At 35.9% G+C, this 26,008-nt stretch overlaps 1 protein-coding gene across 3 annotated transcripts in view; it reads left to right on the top strand.

The window, feature by feature from the left end:
- Positions 1–1,572: 1,572 nt before the first annotated feature.
- HIKESHI (heat shock protein nuclear import factor hikeshi) overlaps positions 1,573–26,008 on the top strand; it is a 39,373-nt gene continuing 14,937 nt past the window's right edge. Inside the window, exons 1-3 of one of the 3 annotated variants that reach the window (XM_058545456.1) lie at positions 1,573–1,772; positions 5,134–5,371; positions 9,853–10,313. In XM_058545456.1, the coding sequence (XP_058401439.1) occupies positions 1,743–1,772; positions 5,134–5,371; positions 9,853–10,070 (486 nt within the window). In that variant the 5' untranslated portion in view covers positions 1,573–1,742 and the 3' untranslated portion in view covers positions 10,071–10,313. Of the gene's footprint in view, positions 1,773–2,294; positions 2,357–5,133; positions 5,372–9,852; positions 10,314–26,008 lie in introns of those variants that run through there. The other 2 variants (XM_058545455.1, XM_058545454.1) reach the window with 2 other exon arrangements.

Raw genomic sequence — 26,008 nt, 5'->3', positions numbered from 1 at the left:
ATCTAGGAGCCTTCCAGGAGCCCACCCAGAGTCGCCTCATTAGAAAAAAGGATGCTCCTAGTGCTCTTATCACTTAGGAATTTACAAGATTTTCAGGAGCCCTGTGTCAGGAATGGGGGCAGAGACCAACATATTTATTTCTTATTATTTCACGGGGTACAAGGTGGGTATAAAGACATGGAAAATTAGTTAGGAAAGGTAATAATGCTAAATGCTAACATTTTATTAAGCTATATTCTAGTTACTATTTAATACTTTACATGTAAAAACCTTCATAACAACCTTATGATGTAGATACTATTATGTTATTATCCCATTTTACGGATGGGGAAAAGGAGGGATAGAAGTGATAGGTAAGTAGTCTAAGATTATATAGCTAATAAATGACAGAGATGGGCTCCGAACCCAAGCAGTTTGTCTGCGCCTTATGAAGTGGTCTCATCATTGCCTTTCTATTCTGAAGGTTCTGACATGTCTTAGGTAGAAATATCCTCTTCTATCTGTTCATATTTCACTTGGCTATCTCAAAGGAGTATCTGAGATAAGATAGGGTGGTCTGAGTTTATCCAGCCAGAGTAGAGGCCAAAGGACTGTTCCAAACACTCTGATCCTCCACATGTAACCTGGGATTGGGAAGAGAAATCTGCTGATGGCTGGTGGACTAAGCTCAGATATTTCAAGTTGGGCAGAGACCCCGGGGGGAGGGATATCCTACCTGGCTATGCAAGAGGAAAGCGAATCGAAGCTGTGAAAGGGAGAATGAGTATTGGAGGCAATCAGTACTTGATGCCAGTTCTTTCCGCTATTGTTTATTATTTTCTATGAACCTTTTCCGCAAATGCATATAGAAAAAAATAAGTCATTTTACAATAAAACTCACATTAGTTAAGCACTGCCATGATCTATTCTGTGTTCTATATATATTAATTCATTTAACCCTCACAGCAACCCTAGGAGACAGGCACGATTATTATTCTTATTTTACAAATAGGGACATTAAAGCACAAAGATATTATTATATAACTTGCTTACAGTTTTACAGCAAATAAATGAGGGAGCTAAGTGAAGCTAGAAAGAACTACAATAATGTTGTCAATAAGTACAAAACAGCTGGTTAAAAATTAGTTCTGAGCTCTATGTAGCAGAAACAACTCGGATTTGGATCAGGACTTGGATTCAGGGTCCAACATTTAGCGGTGTGTAAAGATTTGGGGCTGGTCACTGTGGGCAATTTCCTCGCCTGCAAAATGGAGATAGTAATACCTACCTTACATGGTTTTTGTAAGGATCTGGTGAAGCCATGATTGTAAGAGCGCACTGTAATCTCTAAAATGTTACACAAACGTGAGAAACATTTCCCGACACTGGATTCGGAAATTTGACATGTGGACTATCAATCCCAACAGGCAAATCCTCCTGGCTCCCTTCCCGGAAACCGGCGCAAGGCCCTCTGGGACTTGTAGTCTTGTACCGGCTCTGGCCTGCTTTCCTCCCTTAGTCTAGGCGGCTGGGTGTAAGCCCCGGAAGTACTTATCGCCTGAGACGCGTGCTGGTTAGAAAGGCAGGGTCAGAGGCCGTGGGGGCACAAGGCGTTCCTGCCGCTGGCCTAGTCGCTATGTAGCTGAGGGGCAGGCGCCCTCCTGCATGTTCTGGAAGGTTCTTGGATTCGACTAGGGCGGTAACCCTAGGACATCTAGTCGCCACTTTCGGGTCCCTGTCGGCCGAGCGGAGCCGCTGCCGCCATGTTTGGCTGCTTGGTGGCGGGGAGGCTGGTGAGGATGGGGCTGGGTGATATCAGGAAGGGGGCAGGGCACCGAGAGCGAAGCCCCGGGAAGGGGAGGGTGCGAGGGATGCGGGGAAATCCCCTCATGTCTACTTTCCGGCTGAGAGTGTGAGAGTGGGGAAGGGGCGCCGGGCTGTTTGCTTTCCTTTGCCCCAACTCTGTTCAGAGTCATTAGCTGCCGTTTTTCGAGTGTGGAGTATATACTAGGCAGTGCATGCCTTTTGTCTATTTCTCGTCATTTCAGCCTTCTGTGTAGCGCTTATTGGGCACCTCAAACTTAATCCTTTTAACTCGTGGGATGGTTATTATTCCCATTTTGCAGTAGAGGAACTTAAGTTCAATCGGCAGGATAAATACTCGCCTAAACTCATCAAGTGAGTTGGAGGTAAATTTGGCATTCGAATCTAGTCTGTAGCGCCCTGTTTCTCAAAGATTAAGGTGCTCCGGCAGAGTGTATCTGCTGGGTCCTTTTGGAAGAGCCCTAGTAAAAATATGCTTAATATAATTGCAGGTTGGCTGATAGAAACTCCTGAAATTTAAGTGTGAGCCACATCTGAGATGACCCCGAAGGATGTGAGCAGCGAATTTCCTTATTGGTCAAAAGAGATAATAACCTTCCTTGCTGGATTATTAGAGTTAAATGAGATCAGCACCTGGAATTGTTCAGGAATAATCTGGAGGGTGAATCTTGCTTGGCTTCTTAGAAACCACTCAGAAATCCATTTCAGACCTGACTCTTCACCTATTGTTAATTTTCTTTCTTTTTTTTTCTCCCTGCTTTGTTGAATGTTGCAGCCTCTTTGTTGAATTGTTAAGTTTTTCATCAATTTTTGGTAATGTACTGTATTCTGTACACAGTTCTAAGGAACCACAAAGATAAGTTGGAGAAGACTAGCTTCAGAAAGTTTATTGTCTGTCTCTTGAATGACTGGGAGGTCCCTTTTGGTGATGATGGTAATTGGTAATACTGGTGAGATAACTTTGGATTGCCCCTGCTCTTGATAGGAAAAATGAAAGGAGCAGCCTGGAATGAGTGTGAGACTTAGATGAGTGAGTGTCATGAATGAATGACATTTAAAATGTGTGTTTTTTTTTTTTTAAAGAATAAAAAGACCATATGGAATCTTTGTATGTCTCATGTTGTCAACTAATTTGGAAGGAAATTTAGTTACAGCAGTACCTGTATGTATTTACCTGACACCTAACCTCTGTAATGGATGTCCAGTAGAGGTTCCTTCAAGACAACACTTTTTAGGGGTGTTCGACTCTGTAAGGAGTATTAGAACACCTTAATAAAAATGAAGGGCAAATAAACTTAGTGACATCTCAAAACTTCACTACATTATTCTCTTTCTAGAAGAATCCACTTATCTAAAGTTATGAACTCAGTTTTCATTCCTTGGAAATTTTTACTTAAATAAAAGAGTACCTTTTTTCCTAAGGTCAAGGATTAGAGTGTCATAATACAGACTTACAGAATGTCTGGTGCCTTATACAGAGTTGACATTTAAGAAATGTTTGATGATTATTTCAAGACTTGTAAATACCATAATTTTATATGCCTTTTAAGATTATGTGCATGCCAAAAACTGGTGAAATTGAATTTAACACTACTACAGGCAGTTTGGTTTATATTTGTGTTGTTCCTTTGTTTTATTCTCTATATTAAACTGGAGGGTTTTTAATTGGGTCAGAAAACTTCAGAAGAGGGAATCAGAACTTGACTTTTAAGAATGCTCATCCTTGGTCTCTTGGAAACGAATTTAGGGCAGTTGATACTACCGTATCTCTAATACATAGATGGAGTTACATAGTGTATTTTTGTTAAGTGTCTTTGTAGTAGTAAATAGGTTATTATAGAGGAAAAAAGTAGGCATTTTAGTAACAATCAGCAAGTATTAGGAATGGAAAAGAAGTTGCATTCTAGGTTATAAGAATTGACCATATAGAGTCTTCAGAAATACTGATAGTAATTCAGATTTGGTGACTAGAGAGGCAATAGCTACTAAAAAAACAAAACCAAAAAACCTTATAGAAGGTAAACTCTTGACAGCCTATTGACCTGAGTGTGCTCAGAATTGATACTTCTCTTTGCTAATGGATGTAGTGTAGCAATTATCAGTAATTTTCTAAAAGTGTAAGAAAGAATTTTCTCTGTGAAAGTAGATTTCTCAAACTTCAAAATAAGATACGATCTCATTCTATAAATTGATGTTCAATTCTAGAGCAGAAAATTAGATTATGAAATGAGTCAAGAGGAAACTTACAGGTTCCCGCTTACACTTTCAAAGTAGAATTTTTACATTTTGTATACAGTCTATTCTCACTATTTGCAGTAGTTATGTTCTGTAAATTCTCTGTGAACACTGAATTGGTAAATACTGAATCATTGCCTGTAGGGGAAATATGGGGTTAGGTTCCTACAAGCCTCTGATGACATTTTTTATCAGCCTGTCATTACATAATCTTGTTTTATGTGTGTTTCTGTTTAAGGACACCTTATTTAATACATATTGTTGATTTGTTAACATTGAACTCACAGCACTGTAACTCATATCTGAATAAAACTTGTATAATGCATGTTTTCTCAGTAAGGCACGTAACAACCTTGGCTTAGGAACACTAGCCGGCATTTTGGCTTGGCCATTTTAAACAGCAAAATCACCACCGAAAAGCCCAAAAGTAGACACACATGTGACACTAAGGAGACTGAGAAAAGAACACTTGTTTACAGTATGAAATCTGAAACAGAAGGCGCAGTGTAGCTTTGTTCCACCTGAGCGGGAACATGTGCGTCAGGCAACTCAAAATTTTTGCTGCCTCAAAAGTGCAACTAAAATGATTTTGGGGTTACGAATATACATTAGTGAGTTGGCAAATTGGCAAATATGGAATCTGCAAATAATGAGAATTGACTATAATTACTTCTGGATTGCTTACCCATTTTAATTACCTGAGGTTCTTTACCTTTAAACTAGAGGATAAGGCTTTCTTGGTATGGTGTTTTGAACAACCTTTTGTTTTTATAACATTCTGAAGCTAGAGTGATTTATTTATGTGAGTTAAATCCTTTCAGGGCACTTATGAAATAATTTGGTTATATTTTTAAACGATTACATTCATTAAATCATCATTTTAAGGCTAAATGTCTATTTTTGGGTTCTCTATTAAAATTAGCACAGTTTATGGTATGTTTGGTAGTTCCATAATTAGAGTACCAAATTGACCCAACTTTATACTTAGTATAATGACTGTAATTGACTGTACTTGGAACAGAGCTTACAGCAATACTGTAAGGGTTATAGAAACTCATCAAACTATTGAACTAAGACGAGTTTCTTATTTTCTAGGTGCAAACAGCTGCACAGCAAGTGGCAGAGGATAAATTTGTTTTTGACTTGCCTGATTATGAAAATATCAACCATGTTGTGGTTTTTATGCTGGGAACAATCCCATTTCCAGAGGGAATGGGAGGATCTGTCTACTTTTCCTATCCTGATTCAAATGGAATGCCAGTATGGCAACTCCTAGGATTTGTCACGAATGGGAAACCAAGTGCCATCTTCAAAATTTCAGGTCTTAAATCTGGTAAGAATAATATTTTAAAATAGTTTCATAATTAAACTGTTTTCTTAATAGCATAACATAGAATATGGCTTTTTTACCTTTCATGATATTTTTCTGGTTGCTAAAGTAATATATAACATTATTTTTTTAAAAAATCAGACAATACTGAAACATATGAAAAATGGTAAGTGAAAGACCACCTTGGCTCCTCACACTCCCATCCTCTGCCCCTGGAGAGAACCACTCACTATTGTTCTCTTTGTATGGTATATACCTTTGTAAAGGGATTTTTCTGAAATAGTGGATGTTTTAGTAAATATTGAGAGGAATCTTCTCTTAATTTGTAATATGCACATCTATGTTTTAAATAAACAGATAAACCAAGTAGACTTGTATAGGAAGTAAAATGAGAGTCCTTTTTTTCCATGAAGATTTTTATGGAAATCTAAAAATCTAAATTTAAAATCTTTTTAGATTTTTATTTCCATAAAAAGAAACTTTTCAATTTGGTTTACCCCCTTCAATGTTCTTCTCTTGGTTGTATCAACATTGCGGATGTTAGCCCTTACAGGGACATAATCCTGGCTTTGACGAAACTAGGTACCATTTACTCCCATTGAATCTCTGGTTCTCTTGAAAATCTAGATGAAAACAGACATGAAAATTCTTACAATATAAATATACATTCTTCTGGAAATTGTCTGTAGAGTCCAAGGAAAAATTATATTTAGCCAACATGTTTATATATTTAACAAACATTTGGGTATCTACTATGGATTTAAAGGTAATGATTACATTCTTGCCTGAGGTAACTCATATTCTTATAAAGAAAGATAGTTCTGTAGACCAGTAATTAGAACGGTGAAAAGTACTAGTGGATGTTTGTATGAAGTGCTGAGAGAGAATAGGAAAGGGAGCAATTAACTCTTAAGTAGGTTGAGGAAAGTTTCTTGGAGGAGGTGATATTGGACCTCTTGGGAAGATGAGTAGGAGTTTGTCAGGCCTATGAGAGGCCTATTTGGCATTCTTTTCTAGGTGGAGGTAATATGGGTATAATGACGCAAGTTTGAAAGCATGGTATGCTCAAGGCAGGGTATATAAGGATAGGATAGGCAGGCACAGATCATGAAAAGCTTTATGTGTCACACTGACTCATTTGAATTTAATAGGTCAGCAATTTTAACATGCTTAGATCACAGACCTATTTGATAGTATTATAAAAAACGTGTAACATAATGTAAACATAATGTAAACACTAAAAAATTTTCTCGTACTCTGAAACCCATCTGTGTATCCTTCCCCATGAAAGACTGCTCTTGTAGGAATAGAGGAGCCAGTGAATAATTTTGGGTAGGGAAATGATATGATCAAATTTTGTTTCTAGCCTGAAGGCTGTGTGAAGAATGAACTGGAGCAGTTCTGGCTGGGTGATAGACTGTTGGCTGCTATTATTTTATAAAGTTGGAATTCTACCAGAAGAAATGGGAGAGAGCAATATTTAAAGCTAAAAATTGTTTAGAATTGATAATAAATAGTAATTTCTAGATTTAAGAAGCAGGATAAATCCCTAAAGTCCTTCTCAGTGGGCATTCCATGAGCTAATTATCCCTAATCCCTAAGGCCAAGGTTCTTAAAGTAGTGTTCCCTGAACAGCAGCATCAGCATCACCGCCTTGGAACTTGTTAGAAATGCAAATGGTAGGACCCTAGACCTTCTGAAGCAGAAACAGTAGGTGGAGTCCAGAAGTCTGTATTTAAATAAGTTCCCTAGGTGTTTGTGTTGTATGCTAAACTTTGAGAACCACTGCCCTAGGGCATCCACTGTGTGTAATGAATTAATGCCTCTTATATATATATAGCCTGGTATTAATTCTGAACAGTCTTTGGGAGGATTAAGAAAATAGTCGTTTTCAAATCACTTTTTCTCTTTTCTGGGGCTATGCCTAAAAATAAATGGATAATCTATAAGTAGAAAAATATAAATAGACAATTCAATACATTCTAGTGAAATTACTGGATATTAAATATATAGAGAAAGTAGTAAAGGAACCAGAAAGAGAAGACAAGTCATTTATAACTGAATAGCAGTTAGTTTAGCAGATTTATCAAGAGCATGAATAAGAGGTCAAAACCCAATAGATTAATATCTTCAGAGTGCCAAGGAAAAATAAAGTAACTCTCAAAACTCATTCTAAACTGAAGGAGAAGTAAATGTATTTTCAAATGGAGATGGAGAGTTCACTACTCATAGACCATTACTGAAAGGACTGCTGAGGGTATTTGTACTTTATAGGAGGAAATTGAACCCTGAATGTAGAAGAGGATGCACAATGCAAAGTTAGCAAAGAAACTGGTAAACATGTAGACAAATCTGGATGACCTGAGTGTATAAAACAACACAATAAGTAACTTAAATGCACAAGAATTAAATACTGTACTAGAAAATGCATATGACAAGAGGGTTAGTGATCTGAGTTAAAGCTTTCTGAGGTCCTGTTATTTAGCAAGAGTGATAATATTGATTCTGCTTTTAAGTAATCCTGTTAAAATTTTAAGGAAAACTAAAAAAAGAAAAAAAAAAAAGAAAGAAAAAGAGGGAAAAAGCATTGTATATTAAAAACCAAACAAGATAGTGGAAATAATTTCAGCTATATCAGCTATCAAAATAAATGTGAACAGACTAAACTTACCAGAGACATCATGGAGACTCCAGGATGGGATTTTTTTTAAAACGCAGCAAGCAAATAATTATATTGCTGTTTATGAGTAATGGGTCTAAAACATTCTAACACAAGGAACCAAAAAAAAAACTGTCTTAGGTAAATTAATTTTAAGAAAAATTAGACTGAGGCAGAAGCCTTATCAAGTATAAGACATTCATTCACTAGGAATGAGATAATTTTTTCTTTTGTGAGGAAGATCAGCCCTGAGCTAACACCTGTGCTAATCCTCCTCTTTTTTTTGCTGAGGAAGACCGGCTCTGAGCTAACATCTATTGCCAATCCTCCTCCTTCTTTTTTTCCCCAAAGCCCCAGTGGATAGTTGTATGTCATAGTTGCACATCCTTCTAGTTGCTGTATGTGGGACACGGCCTCAGCATGGCTGGAGAAGCGGTGCGTTGGTGTGCGCCCGGGATCCGAACCCGGGCTGCCAGTAGCGGAGTGCAAGCACTTAACCGCTAAGCCCTGGGGCCGGCCCAGGAATGAGATAATTCACTAGGAAGACTTAAATATTTCTAGGTAAAAATAAATGTCATGAATTGTGTGTATATATAACATAACTTCAAATATATAAAGAAAAAATATTGACATTACAATGATAAATGGACAGCCTTACAATTAATACTTTAATTATCTCTCAATAATTAATACAAGTAAATAAAATATTAGTAAAGAAGGAAGATTAGAATAAAAGAGTTAACAAGCTGGAGCTAATGGACATTTACAGAACCCTGCAACTAATAATTAGATCACACACATTTTTTAAGTATACAGAACGTGTATGAAATTTGACCACATACGAAGTCATGAAGCAAGCGGCAGCAAATGGCAGATAATCAACCCACAGTGCAGTGTAATTACAAATCAAAAGATGAAACATTGCCACATTTAGAAACTCAAAAATATTCAAAAGTAATTCATGGGTCATAGAAGAAATGATCATGGAAGTTAAACTTCTACAGAAACCAAAATAAAACGTCACATATCAAACCTTTTGAATGCAGGTGAGGTAGTAGTAAAGAGATTAACTCATAGGCTTAAATGCATATATGTGAAAAGAGATTGAAATGAGGGAGCTAAGTATTTAACGTAAGCAACCCAAAGAGAGTAGAAGAGAGGGATAATGCTAAGAATAAAAGTTAATGACAAAAAGCAAAGAAACTATAGAGGGACTGAAGGAAATAAAAATCTGATTCTTTGAAAAGACTAATAAAATGATGAGCCACTGAAAAGGTGTATTGAGGAAAAAGAGAAGGCTCAAATAATGTTATTAAAAATGTGAAAATGGAGACATAACTATAAATATGGTAGAGATTAAATAAAATTTATGGGGAATTTAATGCCAGTACATTTGAGAATGACAAAAGGAACTGATGAAATTGGCTGTTTTCTAGAAAAATATACCAAACAGACTCAAGAATAAATTAAAATCCTGAATAGATATAATATCAATAAAGGAATTAAAATCAGTAATTAAAAATGTACCTCTCCCTTCCATATACAATTGTTAGGCTTAGATGGTTTTACAAAGTTCAACTAAACCTTTATGAAACAAATTGTTCGCATCTTAAATAAACCGTCAGAGTAGGAAAAGAGGCCAAGTTACTCAGGTTATGTTTAGAAGCCAATATAACCTTCATATCAGAAAGGACAAGGACAGTATGAGAGAGGAAATTTGGCCTAAGCCAATTTTATTTAGTTAGGATTTTTATATCTATGTATGTAAAAAAGTTACAAAGTGAATTCAACAGGGTATCTTATTTTTAAAAACTTTTCATTATAGAAAATTCAAGCATATACAAAAGCAGACCAAATGGAATATTGAATCCCTCTCTACTCATCACCCAGCTTCAAGAAAGACCACCTCATGGATACTATTATTTCATATGTATTCCCGCTCACTTCTCCCTTCTCATATTATTTGGAAGCAGATTCCAGAATCACAACATGCAATCTATAAATATATTAGTATGTTTCTCTGAAAGACAAGGTCTTTTTTAAAAAGATGACTATACTACTGTGCTGTTATTACACCTAAAAACAAACAATAATTCCTTAATATCGAATTGAATATCTAATCAGCATTCAGATTTCTGATGGTCTCAGAAGTTTCATGTCTTTATATTTTAAAGTTTTTCAATACTTTCAACCAGCATCTGTGTAAGATTCTTCTATTGCAGTTGGTTGATCTCTCAAGTATCTTTTATAAAAACCAAAGAGTTAATGTATTCTCTGTCCTCTATTTCCAGTAAATTAGTTGGATTTAGAGGTTTGATCAGATTTCATTTGACTTCATTTTTTAATTTTTTTTTTTTTTTTGCTGAGGAAAACTGACTCTGAGCCAACGTCTATTGCCAATCCTCCTCCCCCCCTTTTTTTTTCCCCCCAAAGCCCCAGTAGATAGTTGCATGTCATAGCCGTACATCCTTCCAGTTGCTGTATGTGGGACGCGGCCTCAGCATGGCCGGACAAGCGGCACGTTGGTGTACGCCCGGGATGCGAACGCCGGCTGCCGGCAGTGGAGCGTGTGCACCCAACTGCCAAGCCACGGGTCGGCCCTACTTTTTAAATTTTTTGGCAGGATTATTATAGGTAATTGTGTGTTCTTTGATCAGAAAGTACATGTATGGTTATCTCTTTGTGAAATTAGCAGCCATTTAAATGCAATGCCTAGATTTGTTAATTCAAGAGGGGTTCAAAGTGATGATATTCTAGTTCTGTCATTTCATTTATTAGCTGTAAAGACATACTTGCATACCTACTATTTGGTTACCCAGGGGTAGAGTCATTATAGGAAAGGCAGGATAAATGCTCGGTTCTTTGTCTTTATATACCAATGTTCAAAAAATGAGTTGATTCTCTAACATCCTCCAGAAGTAACCAATAAGTTTTTTTTAAAGAATTATGAAATCATGGAGAGAGAGAGATATATGTATTAGTGTATTTATTTATATTTGATGTGTTCTAACCATTGGTATACCATCAGGATCCGCTGGACCTAATTTTAATTTTTCAGTTTATTTTTTAGCAAGATATTGGTATTTTGTGACTTTTGTCCTTTCTTAAGAAATCTAAAGAACAGAGAAAAGTTATTGTTATTAACAATTTTAATAGCTTTATTGAATTATAATCAACATACAATAAACTGCACGTTTGAAGTGTACGGTTTGATAAATTTTGATGTTTGTATGTGCCTTAAAACTATCATCACAATCAAGGTAATGAACATATGCATCACCCCTAAAAGTCCTCCACCCTAGGCAACTACTGATCTACTTTCTATCACTATAAAATAGTTTGCATTTTCTCGAGTTTTACATAAATGAAATTATACAGTATGTACTCTTTTTTATTTACCTGGCTTTTTTCACTCAGCAATACTCAAGTAGTATTCCATTGTATGGATATACCACAGTTTGTTTATCCATTCACCTGTTGATGGACGTTTGGATTGTTTCCAATTTTTGGCTCATAAAAGTAAAGCTGCCATGAACATTCATGTACAAGTCTTTGTATGGACATATGCTTTCATTTCTCTTAGGTAAATACCTAGGAGTGGAATGGCTGGATCATTAAAGTTGTTTGTATAACTTTTTAAGAAACTGCCAAACTATTTTGCAACATGTTGTTCCATTTTACATTTCAGCCAGCAGTGTATAAAAGTTCCAGTTCCTCCGTGTTCTTGCCAACGCTTGGTATGGTCAGTTTTAGACATTCTAATAGGCGTGTAGTGGTATCCCTTTGTGCTTTAAATTTGCATTTCCCTAATTACTAGTGATATTGAGCATTTTTTCATGTGCTTATTTGCTCTCTATATATCTTCCTTGGTGGAATCTTTGTTCAAATCTTTTGCCTGTTTTTTTTTTTTCCCCCTGAGGAATATTAGCCCTGAGCTAACATCTGTGGCAGTCTTCCTCTACTTTATATGTGGTTGCCACCACAGTGTGGCTGATGAGTGGTATAGGTCCCTGCCTGGGGTCCAGACCCATGAACCTGGGCCACCAAAGTGGAACACCCTGAACTTAACTACTGTGCCATGGGGCCAGCCCCTTGCCTGTTTTTTTTTATTGGGTTGTTTTCTTATTGTTCAGTTTTGAGAGTTCTGTGTATATTCTCGATACAAGTTATAAATAAGATATGTGACTTGAAAATATTTTTTCCTAGTGTTTGGCTTGTCTTTTCTCTTAACACTGTCTGTTGTAGAGCAGAATTTTTTTTTTTTATTGATGTTTTAATGGTTTTTAACATTGTGAAATTTTGGGTTGTGCATTTTTGTTTGTCCATCACCATATATATGACTCCCTTCACCCCTTGTGCCCACCTCCCACCTCCACTGCCCCTGGTAACCACAGTACAGTTTTCTCTGTCCATGTGTTGGTTTATATTCCACATATGAGTGAGATCATATGGTGTTTGTCTTTCTCTTTCTGGCTTATTTCACTTAACATAATACGCTCCAGGCCCATCCATGTTGTTGCAAATGGGACGATTTTGTCTTTTCTTTATGGCTGAGTAGTATTCCATTGTATATATATACCACATTTTCTTAATCCAGTCGTCAGTCGAGGGACACTTAGGTTGCTTCCACTTCTTGGCTATGGTGAATAATGCTGCAGTGAACATAGGGGTGCATAAGTCTCTTTGGATTGTTGATTTCAGGTTCATTGGATAGATTCCCAGTAGTGGGATGGCTGGGTCATAGGGCATCTCTATTTTTAGTTCTTTGAGGAATCTCCATACCGTTTTCCATAGAGGCTGCACCAATTTGCATTCCCACCAGCTGTGTATGAGGGTTCCTATTTCTCCACGTCCTCTCCAACACTTGTTTTTTGTCTTGGTGATTATAGCCATTCTAATGGGTGTGAGGTAGTATCTTAGTGTTGTTTTGATTTGCATTTCCCTGATGATTAGTGATGTTGAACATCTTTTCATGTGCCTATTGGCCATCTGTATATCTTCTTTGGAGAAGTGTCTGTTCATTTCCTCTGCCCATTTTTTGATCGGGTTGTTTGTTTTTTTGTTGTTCAGTTGTGTGAGTTCTTTATATATTATGGAGATCAACCCCTTGTCACATGTATGTTTTGCAAATATTCTCTCCCAGCTGGTTGGTTGTCTGTTCATCTTGATTCTGGTTTCGTTTGTCTTATAGAAGCTCTTTAATCTGATAAAGTCCCACTTGTTTATTTTTTCTTTAGTTTCCCTAGTCTGGGTAGGCATGTCATCCGAAAAGATTCCTTTATAACCAATGTCAAATAGTGTGTTGCCTATATTTTCTTCTATGAGTTTTATAGTTTCAGGTCTCACCTTCAGGTCTTTGATCCATTTTGAGTTAATTTTTGTGAATGGCGATAGCAGATGGCCCACTTTCATTCTTTTGCGTGTGGCTGTCCAGTTTTCCCAACACCATTTATTGAAGAGACTTTCCTTTCTCTATTGTATGTTCTTAGCACCTTTGTCGAAAATTAGCTGTCCGTATATGTGTGGTTTTATTTCTGGGCTTTCAGTTCTGTTCCATTGATCTGTGTGTCTGTTTTTGTACCAGTACCATGCTGTTTTGATTACTATTGCTTTGTAGTATGTTTTGAAGTCAGGGATTGTGATGCCTCCTGCTTTGTTCTTTTTTCTTAGGATTTCTTTAGCTATTCGGGTTCTTTTGTTGCCCCATATAAATTTTAGTATTCTTTTTTCTATTTCTGTGAAGAATGTCTTGGGATTCTGATTGGGATTGCATTGAATCTGTAGATTGCTTTAGGTAATATAGACGTTTTAACTATGATTATTCTTCCAATCCACGTGCATGGGATATCTTTCCATTTCTTTATGTCATCATGGATTTCTTTCAATAATGTCTTATAGTTCTCATTGTATAGGTCCTTCACCTCCTTGGTAAGATTTATTCCTAGGTATTTTATTCTTTTTGATGCAATTGTAAATGGTATTATCTTTTTGAGCTCTCTTTCTGTTAGTTCATTATTAGCATACAGAAATGCAACTGATTTTTGTAGATTGATTTTGTACCCTGCAACTTTGCTGTAGTTGTTGATTGTTTCTAACAGTTTTCCAACAGATTCTTTAGGGTTTTCTATATATACAATCATGTCATCTGCAAATAGTGAGAGTTTCACTTCTTCGTTACCTATTTGGATTCCTTTGATTCCTTTTTCTTGCCTAATTGCTCTGGCCAAAACCTCCAGTACTATGTTGAACAGGAGTGGTGAGAGGGGGCAGCCCTGCCTCGTTCCTGTTCTCAGAGGAATGGCTTTCAGTCTTTCCCCGTTGAGTATGATGTTGGCTGTGGGTTTGTCATAAATAGCCTTTATTATGTTGAGGTACTTTCCTTCTATTCCCATTTTGTTGAGAGTTTTTATCATAAATCGATGTTGTATCTTGTCAAATGCCTTCTCTGCGTCTATTGAGATGATCATGTGGTTTTTATTCTTTGTTTTGTTGATGTGATGTATCACGTTGATTGATTTGGGGATGTTGAACCATCCCTGCATCCCTGGTATAAATCCGACTTGATCATGGCGTATGATCTTTTTAATGTATTGTTGTATTCGGTTTGCAAATATTTTGTTGAGGATTTTTGCATCAATGTTCATCAGCCATATTGGCCTGTAATTTTCTTTCTTTGTATTGTCTTTGTCTGGCTTTGGTATCAGGGTGATGTTGGCCTCATAGAATGATTTAGGCAGTGTGCCATCTTCCTCTATTTTTTGGAATAGTTTGAGAAGGATGAGTATTAAATCTTCTTTGAATGTTTGGTAAAATTCACTGGAGAAGCCATCTGGTCCTGGACTTTTATTTTTTGGGAGGTTTTTGATTACTATTTCAATCTCTTTACTTGTGATTGGTCTGTTCAGATTCTCCATTTCTTCTTGGTTCAGTTTTGGGAGGTTGTATGAGTCTAAGAATTTATCCATTTCTTCTAGATTGTCCAATTTGTTGGCATATAATTTCTCATAGTATTCGTAGAGCAGAAATTTTTAATTTTGATGAAGTCCAAGTTTTCAATTTGGTCTTTTTTGAATTGTGCTTTTGGTATTGTGTCTAAGAAATCTCTGCCTAATGCAAGGTTACAAAGATTTTCTCCTAGAAGTTTTTTAGTTTTAGATTTTGCATTTATATTTGGGATCCACTTTGAATTAATTTTTGTATTTAGTCCAAGGTATGGATTGAAGTTCAAATTTTTTCTTTTTGCAAATGGATGTCACACTGTTCCAGCATCATTATTGAAAAGGTGAAGTAATGACACATTTTTCTGCATCCATGATCAAACTTATTCACTTGATATTTACTTGGGAGCTCTCAAAGTGCTCCATTTTATTTTATTTTTTATTTTATTATTTTTTTGTGAGGAAGATTAGCCCTGAGCTAACATCCATGCCAATCCGCCTGTTTTTGCTGAGGAAGACTGGCCCTGAGCTAACGTCTGTACCCATCTTCCTCCAGTTTATGTGGGATGCCGCCTCAGCATGGCCCGACAAGCGGTGCGTCGGTACGCGCCTGGGATCCGAACCTGGGCCGCCAGCAGCAGAGCGCACGCACTCAACTGCCAGGCCAAGGGGCCAGCCCCAAAGTGCTCCATTTTAAAGTAAAATATAAACATACATAAATGAATATTTATATGAATATTTATGTATTGATTTAAAAAGGAAAGAAATGGAAATAGATACTATTATAGGTTTTTTTTAACAATAAATCACTAATTGGAAAACATGTTAGAAGAAAACAAGTTAGAAGAGGATACTGGTAAATATTTATAGTAATAAGGAATACAGGAGGAGGAGCAACTAATTTAGGGGAAGAGAGAATGTTTTTGGTTTGGGTTTTAGGATCCTGTGGAACATGATAGCAGTGTCTTAAGTATAAAGTGGTAGGTTTTGTTTGTATAGCAATAGACTAGTAGCCAGCTAACTTTTGCATAGTTGGAAAGTGCAGGCATATTTTGTACCCAGACTCATATGCATTGATTAAGGTTAATATTGGCCACCAGCCAGTAGACCAGGATCTGTTGCTTGTTTTTGGAGACATAGCAGTTAAATTGTCAATTTAAATGTCCTCATCCTACCCTCTCTTCGCCTCAGCTTTGCCAACATTTTGAGTTGGGAAAGGGGTACAACATCTCCTTTTCATTTATGATCATCACTGTATGCCCTGGAAGGGATGCTTTGGGAATCCTGAAAAGTGCTGTCTCCTGTCCTTTTCACATTGCCTTTGGCTATCTTTTCCCTTTTCTCTTGTGACACCCAAAAGGTTGGGGGCTAGGGGTGGGTGGCATTCTGGGAGCATAACAACCTAGACAAATCCTTATTGTGTTATTTCATCCAATCTGGAGAAAATCCAGCAATCAAAAATGAGTTAATTCAGTTGCTCTAACTAAAACTTTAGCAATAATAATTACTCAGTGAGATATGTTTACTGTTGTGGAGTTAGATAAAACAGTCCAAAACCCAATCCCAGAGTAATGCTTGATCCAGTACGGGAAAATGGATTTATTTCCATTATGATAATAAGACTAGTTCTTTTATTCTCCTGCTTTTTAAAAATAAATGGTTTCTCATCATTTCCATTATAACATGCTATTGATAGTTTTATCTATGAAAACAAAACAAAATTTTAAGGCAGTATTTGTAATGGGTAAAGCACAATGCTTTATTAAGGAAAAATAAAGCAGCTTAAAATATTTAGAGACTTACTGTGTATCAACATTAAACAAATGATAAAATGCTATTAAAATGTTTTGAGTGGTTCTTTCCTAGTACGTTGTTTGGAGAAGCACTTTCTGGATGTTAAAAGTAGTAAAATTCTTAATTTATATATAAAAGATTAGACGTGTTATTCATATTAGGGAATGGTGTATTATTAAAATATAATAAGTGGACTTGTAATGGATTTATATTTTTGAACCTTTGAGGTGCTCTTAATAAATTTTCTTATATTGAGCAAACCTAGCTAACCTAGCACTCAGAGTGAGAGAGAGACTTGTTGAATAACTTTAGGAGGTGTGATTGAACTGAGAATTTATTAAGCAACAAATCTAACAGAATTTTATGGGAGTAGGGGGAGGGTAGAAGGTTAATTCAAATGAAACAAATTTCACGTTAATCACGTTAAGAGACTTTGGAAGTGTTTGCCGTTCTCTGCTGGGTGATAACAGATTTCTGAACCTTGCACAGAACAGTTTGGTTGGGGAAGGTCAAGAGCGCTCTGTTGGGAGAATTGCAGTTGGTAGGGGGTTTTGAAACCAGTTACTGTGAGTTTTATTTTGATTGAGAGAAGATTCTTTGTGACTCTTGGGTTCTAAAAAGGAGTTATATGATGAATACATTTTTAGGCTAATGCTGGAACAATCTGAGGTGATGGTTAAGAAGTAGGTTAGGACTAAACTTGAAAATATAAAAGGAAGGGTTTGATATAAAGCAACGAGAGGGAACTTCCCTTTCTCCCTCCTCCCTCCCTCCATGGGGTATTGAAATCCTCAAAAAAAAAAAAAAGTACAAGCTTTGGTGGTTAGAAAATTTGGAAAGTTTAAATGAGTCTCTTGCACTTTTGTCTTTAGATGCTGTCCTTGGTCTTCATAATATGGAAGAGACATTTAACCAAAAACTTAGTAACAATTTTGAAATACTGAGAGTTCTATATAAAGAGATTCTCTGCTTTATGGGAAGTGTATGCAAACTCAAATTAGCACATAAAAGGGAATATTAACAAAATTAAAATTTGTATGGAATTTCTTTTTAAAAAAGTGGGTAGCTATAGGTACTATAGTACAGGTAATATAAGTCATTTGCTATACTGTGATTTTCAGGTTGTCTATTTACATTGTGAAAGCTTGGGAAATATACTAGGAATTACTCTAGGCGTTTCTATTAAATAAATTACAGCAGAAAAAAGTACTGCTTATGTAGGTAAGACTTTGCTGTCTATCTCATTCCTCAAGCAATTATTGAACATCTGCTTCATTCTTAGCATGTATGTTTCAAAATGATAACTGCTCTCGGGATCTTTATATGTGTGTGAATATTAAAATCACTCCAAGACAATGTTCAAAAGAAACAGATTAGTGAGCTGAGATAATTGAAAATGGCTCTGTGGAAGATTAGACTGGAGCATGAACCTGAAGTGTGAATAGATTTGGATGGGATGGACATGGGAGGATGGGAATTGCATTTGGAGGTGATCAGAGTCATAAAAGTAGTAATATGCACTGCGCCTTCAAGTGACAGTGAGGAAGAGACATTCAAAGGTGGCTTGATAGGCTCGTATTTGGGAGGTATGGGACGATAAGGTTTTAAAGGTGAAGTGGAGTGTTGTGTGATGGTCATGCTATGTGGGGTTTAAATTTTTTCTGGTAGGTAAGTCTTTGAGCAAGAGAATGATATTATTGAAAATGATGTTTTAGGAAAATCATTGTCTGGGATGGCTTGGAGAATCTTGTTGAGATTAGAGCCAGAGAAGCCAGTTAGGAAGATTTTATAATGATTGAAGTTTGAAGGAAAGGGTAACATATTAAATATCTGCTTATGCAATGCACTGTGCTAGGCTTTCATATGTGTTATCTCTTTAACCTTTAACAACATTTAAAGGTGGGTATTATTAGCCTCTGGTTTTCAAGAGGGTGGATGTCAGAGAAGTTAAATATTTTGCTCAGAGAAGAAAGTCTGCTAACGTTTAGGCATTATGTATAGATCTGCCTCTTTCAAATAGTTGTTTGTTGTATGGCAATACCATAATTTATTTAACTAATTTCTATTGATGGAAATTTGGGTTGTTTCCATATTTTTGTATTGTTTTGCTAGCAATGCTACGATAAATATTCTTACACAAATCTTTGTACATATTTTCTAGCACTGTATTTCTGTAGAAGAATCTCCTAGAAGTGGAACTGAATTCCTGGATTAAAATGGCCTTTAAAACAAATGGTATAGGAGGCCTGGAGAAAGGGTACTGAATGTGGATAATGGATCATGATTGTCATGGCATGTTTTAGAGAGTCCTAATAAAGGTACAGTGTACTTGGTACTACATAAAAAACTAATAGAGCATATCCTTGCCAAGTATAGTAACAGAGTAAGCCATGGAATATTAGAATGGAAGGCCCTAAAATAATTTAATCTAATCCTTAATATTACTGTTGACACTCTTGAGATCCAGCAAGTTTTAAAATGTTCCTAAAATAGACCAGGGATTAGGATCTAGAGACTCAGATTTTTGGTTCACTATTCTAAGTGTAGTAGGTCTTTTCCTCTCTCAAAGTAAATTTAAGGAGAAAACGACATTCGAATTCCTTGCCATTGTTTTATATATATATGTATGTATAGTTCATATGTTTGTAACTGCTGTTTTCTGCCATTTTTACTTATTATTTCATAATGAGTTATGAAATTTTGATGTGTTCAAAAAATATTAAATGTTTAGTTTTTGCTCTTTCCCTCCTTTACTATTAACCAAGTAAAATGAGAAACAGACACATTCTGGTCTTCAGATGGGCTGGAGTGGAAACAGAAGATGAGATTTTTATGTTTATTTAAAAGGAAAAGGTAACATGAGTTAAGAGGCTTTCAGAAACACTGATGTAGAGCATATGGTCCTTTTTGCTACTTGTTGTAAATGGTAGTATAGTGTTACATTTTGTTGATAAGTTACAGTTTGATTACCTATTTCTTCTTGGGCATTTTGGCTTTTTTTTTTAAATCTCTGAACATACTTTAAATTTCTAGTTGTTTGTTGCTAGTATGTAGAAGTACAATTGATTTTTTTTAAGGCTTAATTTTTTTTAGAGCAGTTTTAGGTTTTTTTTTTTTGTGTGTGTGAGGAAGATCAGCCCTGAGCTAACATCCATGCTAATCCTCCTCTTTTTGCTGAGGAAGACCGGCTCTGAGCTAACATCTATTGCCAATCCTCCTCCTTTTTGTCCCCCAAAGCCCCAGTAGATAGTTGTATGGCGTAGTTGCATATCCTTCTAGTTGCTGTATGTGGGACGCGGCCTCAGCGTGGCTGGAGAAGCGGTGCGTCGGTGCGTGCCCACCGGGATCCGAACCCGGGCCGCAAGTAGCGGAGCACGTGCACTTAACCGCTAAGCCATGGGGCCGGCCCCATAGAGCAGTTTTAGGTTTATAACAGAATTGAGAGGAAGGTACATAGATTTCCCGTATAACCCTGCCCCCACACATGCATAGCTTCCTCTTTTGTCAACATCACTCATCAGAATGGTACAGTTTTTTTTATATACATATTTTTATTGATGTCATAATAGTTTATAACATTGTGAGGTTCCAGTTGTACATTATTATTTGTCAGTCACCATATAAATGTGCCCCTTCACCCCTTGTGCCCACCCCACAACTCCCTTCCCCCTGGTAACCACCAAACTGTTCTCTCTGTCTGTGTGTTAGTTTATATTCCACATATGAGAGAGGCCATACAGTGTTTGTTTTTCTCTCTCTGGCTTATTTCGCTTAACATGATACCCTCCAGGTCAGAATGGCACATTTTTTACCATGGATGAACCTACATTGACACATCATAATCACTCAAAGTCCACAGTTTACCTTAAGTTCACTCTTGGTGTTGTACATTCTGTGAGTTTGGACAAATGTATAATGACATATACCTATAATTATAATATCATTCAGAGTATTTTCACTGCCCTAAAAACCTCTGTGTTCTGCCTGTTCATCTCTCCCCTCTCCCACCCCCACTCCCAGCAACCACTGATTTTTTTATTGTCTCTCTAGTTTTCCCTTTACAGAATGCCCTGTAGTTGGCATCACGCAGTGTGTGAAGCCTTTTCAGATTGATTTCTTTCACTTAGTAATACCATGTCTTTTCATGGCTTGACAGCTCATTTCTTTTTAGTGCTGAATAATATTCCATTTTCTAGATGTACCAGTTTATCCATTTACCTACTGCTTTCAAGTTTTGGTGGCTATGAATAAAGCTGCTATAAATATCTATGTGTAGGTTTGAAAACAGAAGTTTTCAACTCCTTTGTGTAAATACCAAGGAATGTGATTGCTGGATCATATGATAAGAGTATGTTTAGTTATTTTTATTTTGTTTTATTTTTTTTGTGAGGAAGATCAGCCCTGAGCTAACATCCGTGCCAATCCTCCTCCTTTTTGCTGAGGAAGACTGGCTCTGAGCTAACATCTACTGCCAATCCTCCTCCTTTTTTTCCCCAAAGCCCCAGTAGATAGTTTTATGTCGTAGTTGCACATCCTACTAGTTGCTGTATGTGGGACACTGCCTCAGCATGGCCGGACAAGCAGTGAGTCAGTGCGCGCCTGGAATCCGAACCTGGGCCGCCAGTAGTGGAGCGTGTGCACTTAACCACTAAGCTACGGGGCCGGCCCCTGAGTATGTTTAGTTTTGTAAGAAACTGCCAAACTGCCTTCCAAAGTGGCTGTACCATTTTGCATTCCCACCAGTAATATATTGAGAGTTCCTGTTGCTCCACATACTCGCCAGCATTTAGTGTTGTCACACAATTGATTGTTGTATATTGACTTTATATCCTGCAGGGTGAAGGAAAGGGTAACATGTATTGAATATCTTGCTGAAATCTCTTATTAGTTCTAGTAGATTCTTAGGATTTTCTATATAGATGATTGTAATGTCTGTGAAAAAGACTTTTTACTTCTTTCCTTCCAATTTTTATGCCTTTTATTTTTTTTATTGCCTTATTGCATTGCCTTCAAGTACCATGTTGAATAGGATTAGGAGGGGTGCAGTGAGGCAGGAAAAAGAAATAAAAGACAGAAAAATTGTTCTTTCTTCCTTTATTTTGTGAGTGTGTAAGATTGATGAATTCGTCCTTTCATCAGTATGAAGTGCCCTTTATGATATGGTTAGGTTTAAATTTTTATCTTACTATTTCTTTTTTTCTTTTTTCCTCTTTTTTTTGGCCTTCTTTTGGATTGAGTATTTTTTTAATCTATATTTCTTCTGTTGGTTTTTTAGTTATACACCTTTGCATTAGTTTTTAGTAGTTCCTCTAGGGATTATGATGTGCATTGTTAACTTTTTGTAGTATACTATGAATTAATATGAACAAAATAAACATCTATATTTGACAATTGTGAACTTGGATTTGGTCATTTTTATAGGGCTTCATCTCCAGTTTTCCTTGCTATGTTAGTCTACTTAGTGAAATTCTGAATATAATGACAAAAACTTTAGGGCAAATCACATTTTTGTGATTTATTTTGAATTAAAGATATTTATCTCCATTCTCATCGTCTTCATACCAAAGTTTACCGTTGCAACTCTTAATAGCATGTGAGAGAGTCAGATATGGATAATAGGAATCCAAAAGGTCTTTTATAAATGTGCTGCATATTTTCCCCGAAGTTCAGAGTTTTCACATCCGTCAGAGTTGAACAGCAGAGGCAAAAAGGATTATTTACTCACCTTTGCTTTGACTTAATCTGGTCCAGAGAAGCGTTTAGTGATCAGGTCCAGGTTGTACTGGGAATTTTCTCAGTGGACTGCATGTTTAATTTTCTCAGTGAAGTCTTTTGGGAGATAGGCTGCTTTTTTGTTGTGTCTCCGTCTCATTAACACAAAAAGTATCTGTAATTACAATTAGAAATCCATTTTCCTCATACACTTAAGTATTTCTTTCTAGTTCTATGGTATTAGTATTGTCAGATCTCGCAGTGCTTTTAGGATTTTTTTCATAGTGCTTTTTGAAAGTTTTCTTAAAATGTCTTACCTGAGTTGTGAAAGGTATCTAGCTTTACTAGTATCATTAAACTGTAATATGGTAAAAAAACTCAGCATTTATATAGCAGGTCCACTGAGAGCTAGTGTTCACTTATAATAACTTAAACATCTGTTAATACCTGTAACAACTATGACTATTGAGATGCCATGTAATGTTAACTTTAAGAAGTTCTGGTTCATGATATATAAGGAACATGAGTACAGTATCTTTTAAATTAAAGTTTAAAATTTTGATTCTGAACTTGGAAGGTGGAAGCAGTTTCTCTTACCAAAAATATGTAAGTGAAATAATTTGTATTATGCACATTTATGCATGTTTACATGCATATGTCTGTCAAAGGTAAATATTTGTGGAGTTTGTAGACTATTTGAAGAGTTTGTTTAAGCCACATCCACATACTCTTTCATACGCACAAAGTTCAACTTAAAACCTTCCTTTTCTCTGTAGGTTAACTATTTGTAAAGTGTTTCAAGAGACAATGAGGAAATGGCTCAATGCCTCAGTCAGGGAGAATTCCAGTGACATCTGCAGTGGAGAATTATGTGGAGAATGGGAAACAGAAGAGGCCAAGATTGGAAGAGCAGGTGGGGGAGTAGGACATTAGGTCAGATATAATAAAAACACTTATATGGAACTTAAATATTTTTTATTGTGTCTATAGCACTTTAATATGTGATTGTATTTAATTGAAGAATAAGAAATAGTTGATCAAATCACCTGTGGTATAAAGAAGAGGGATTATGTATTTATATGAATAAAATAATGAATGTGGTAGAAATTTGTAGAATATTTTTGTTATGAGAGAAGGCTAATATTTTATGTTTCAGGCCTTCAGAGTAAATTAGGCACCTTATGGTGGGTTTTACCTTATTTTTTTTTGGCCAAGGCCCTACTGTGAGGTAGTGTTAGTTTGGAAGGAAATTCTAAAATAGCAGTTCTGATATTTAAATTTTTTTTGTATTAGGGATTTAAAACAACTTTATTTTGAAATAATTTTAAAATTGAAGAAAAATTACAAGAATAGTATAAAGAATTTCTTACATTCTTGCCCCACATTCATCAGTTTTGCTATATTTTATTTATCATTCTCTGGAGATCTGTATACATGTGTATATATATATATTTTGAAACTTTTGAGAATAAGTTGTAGACATTATGATGCCCGTTTATTCCTAAATACATCAGCATTTATTTCCTAGAACAAGAGTATTCTCTTATACCATCATGGTATAATTATCAAATTTGGCAAATTTAACATTAACACAATATTCTTGTCTAATATACAGTCTGCATTAAAGTTTTGCCAGTTTTCCCAATAATGCCTTTTATAACAGTTCCCCACGCCTCCGTTTAGGATCCAGTCAGAATTGTGCATTGCATTTAATTACCATACTTCTTTAGTCTTTAATCTGGCATAGTTGCTTAGCTTTTCTGTCTTTCGTGACAGTGACATTAAAAATACTCATGAAAAAAGCTTAGCACCAAAGAGAAATTTTTAAGGAATGTTAAAATTAGAGTTTGTTGTAAATCATCATGTGAATTTCTTTTTTATAGTTCTGCTCTTTTCTTTTTGGGTTTGCTGCCATATTTTAATGTCATCGCTTTGGCTTTCTCTGCACATGACTTGTATGGTCTCTCGTTTCATGTAGCTCAGTTGCCAGGAAGAAACTTTTAAACTTATTCTAGTTTTCATTTTAAAATTAGTTTGAGCTTGTCAAGGAGATTAGAAAGGACAAAAAATGCTCAAGATGCTACTATTAGTCTATTCACATGAAATGGAGCTAGTGAGCCAGAATGGGAACCTTTTACTTCCTCACATTTCTTGACTTGCTTTCTTGAATGACTTATTGTGAAGTAAGTAATGAAGAAAACTTAGTTAAGAGTTCGTACCATAGAATTTGGTATAAACAGGTAGGATAATGAACTGGAATGAGCATCAACTTGAGAGCTTGATAGACCCGTTTTGAATTCCAGTGATTAACTCATTATTAGTGGTATAGTCTTGACCAAGTTATTTAACCTTAGAAGATAATTCAGATAAAATGGAGATAATAATATCTACAGTGCACATGTTTTTGTGAGCATTAGAGAGAATGAATGCAAAATGCATAATAATGCCTGGCACGTAGTTGGTGTGTAAGAAATGGTTATTATGTTTTTATAAAGTCATAGAAAGACAGCTCTAGGAGGGATCTTAAAAATCATCCAGATAATGAAACATGTTCAGAAAGGTTAAGTGACTATTACTGCCCCATTAGACTGTAAGCTCCTTGAGAGTAGGGGCTGTTTGTATCTTCTATTTTATGTTCTTTAGAGCGTATAGAGCACAGTGATAGACTTTAGATACTTGGTAAATACTACTTGTTTAAATACATTTCAGACATTCAAATTCTAGACATATTACAATGTCAGATAAGTTATCCTTTTTATCTGGTTTAAAATATTTATTGTTGGTAAACCTTTGAGAGTCACATAGCTCTTAGAATATGCATTAGCGAAAAATGTAATTTTCAGGCTTGTCAGGCTATCTATAGAAATGAAGCAAAGAGGTTTTAGAAATATGTGTATAATTTCTAAATATTTATAGTCAATACTAAGAAGGCTTTTAAGAGGCATAATTAAGCTTTTTTTATGTAGCTTTTTAGCATGTGTCATATTCAATTGCCGTTTCATAGTGAATTACTTATTTTTGGCATAACTGTTTTCTTTAGTCCTCATCTCTTTGCTACCATGCACACTTACAATATCTTAACCAGTGGACTCATTTTTAGTTTTTTAGTTTCTTTTTTTGGGCACTTAAAACTCTTAGAAAGATTGATATTTCATGACTTTTATTCTTTTGTAGAGCTCTTCCAAAGAACAGAGAGAACATTTACTTATATATTTTTTAAACTTATTCTGTCTTGCAATTATCATATGGGTCCACTGGACCATTTTATAAATCTAAGATGCATTTGGGGATATTAGTGATCTTATTTTTCCTGTATCTGGAAACATTTTACTTTTTATCCCAGGAATTATTTCATCATTATTCATCAGTTATTCTCAACTGTGGGAAAAAAAAAGGCAGAAATAATAAGAAAAAGGAAGAATTATAGAATTAATTAGAGCAGAGTTTGGCAAACATTTTTGTAAAGGGTAAGATAGTAAATATTTTAGGCTTTGTGGGCCACATATGGTCTCTGTGGTGTACTCTTCTTTAAACAAC

Source organism: Diceros bicornis, chromosome 7 (genome assembly GCF_020826845.1).
Source record: "Diceros bicornis minor isolate mBicDic1 chromosome 7, mDicBic1.mat.cur, whole genome shotgun sequence".
In the NCBI taxonomy this organism is placed as follows: domain Eukaryota; kingdom Metazoa; phylum Chordata; class Mammalia; order Perissodactyla; family Rhinocerotidae; genus Diceros; species Diceros bicornis.
The sequence above is the reverse complement of the archived record's forward strand: the minus strand, read 5'-3'. Positions and strand labels throughout refer to the sequence as shown.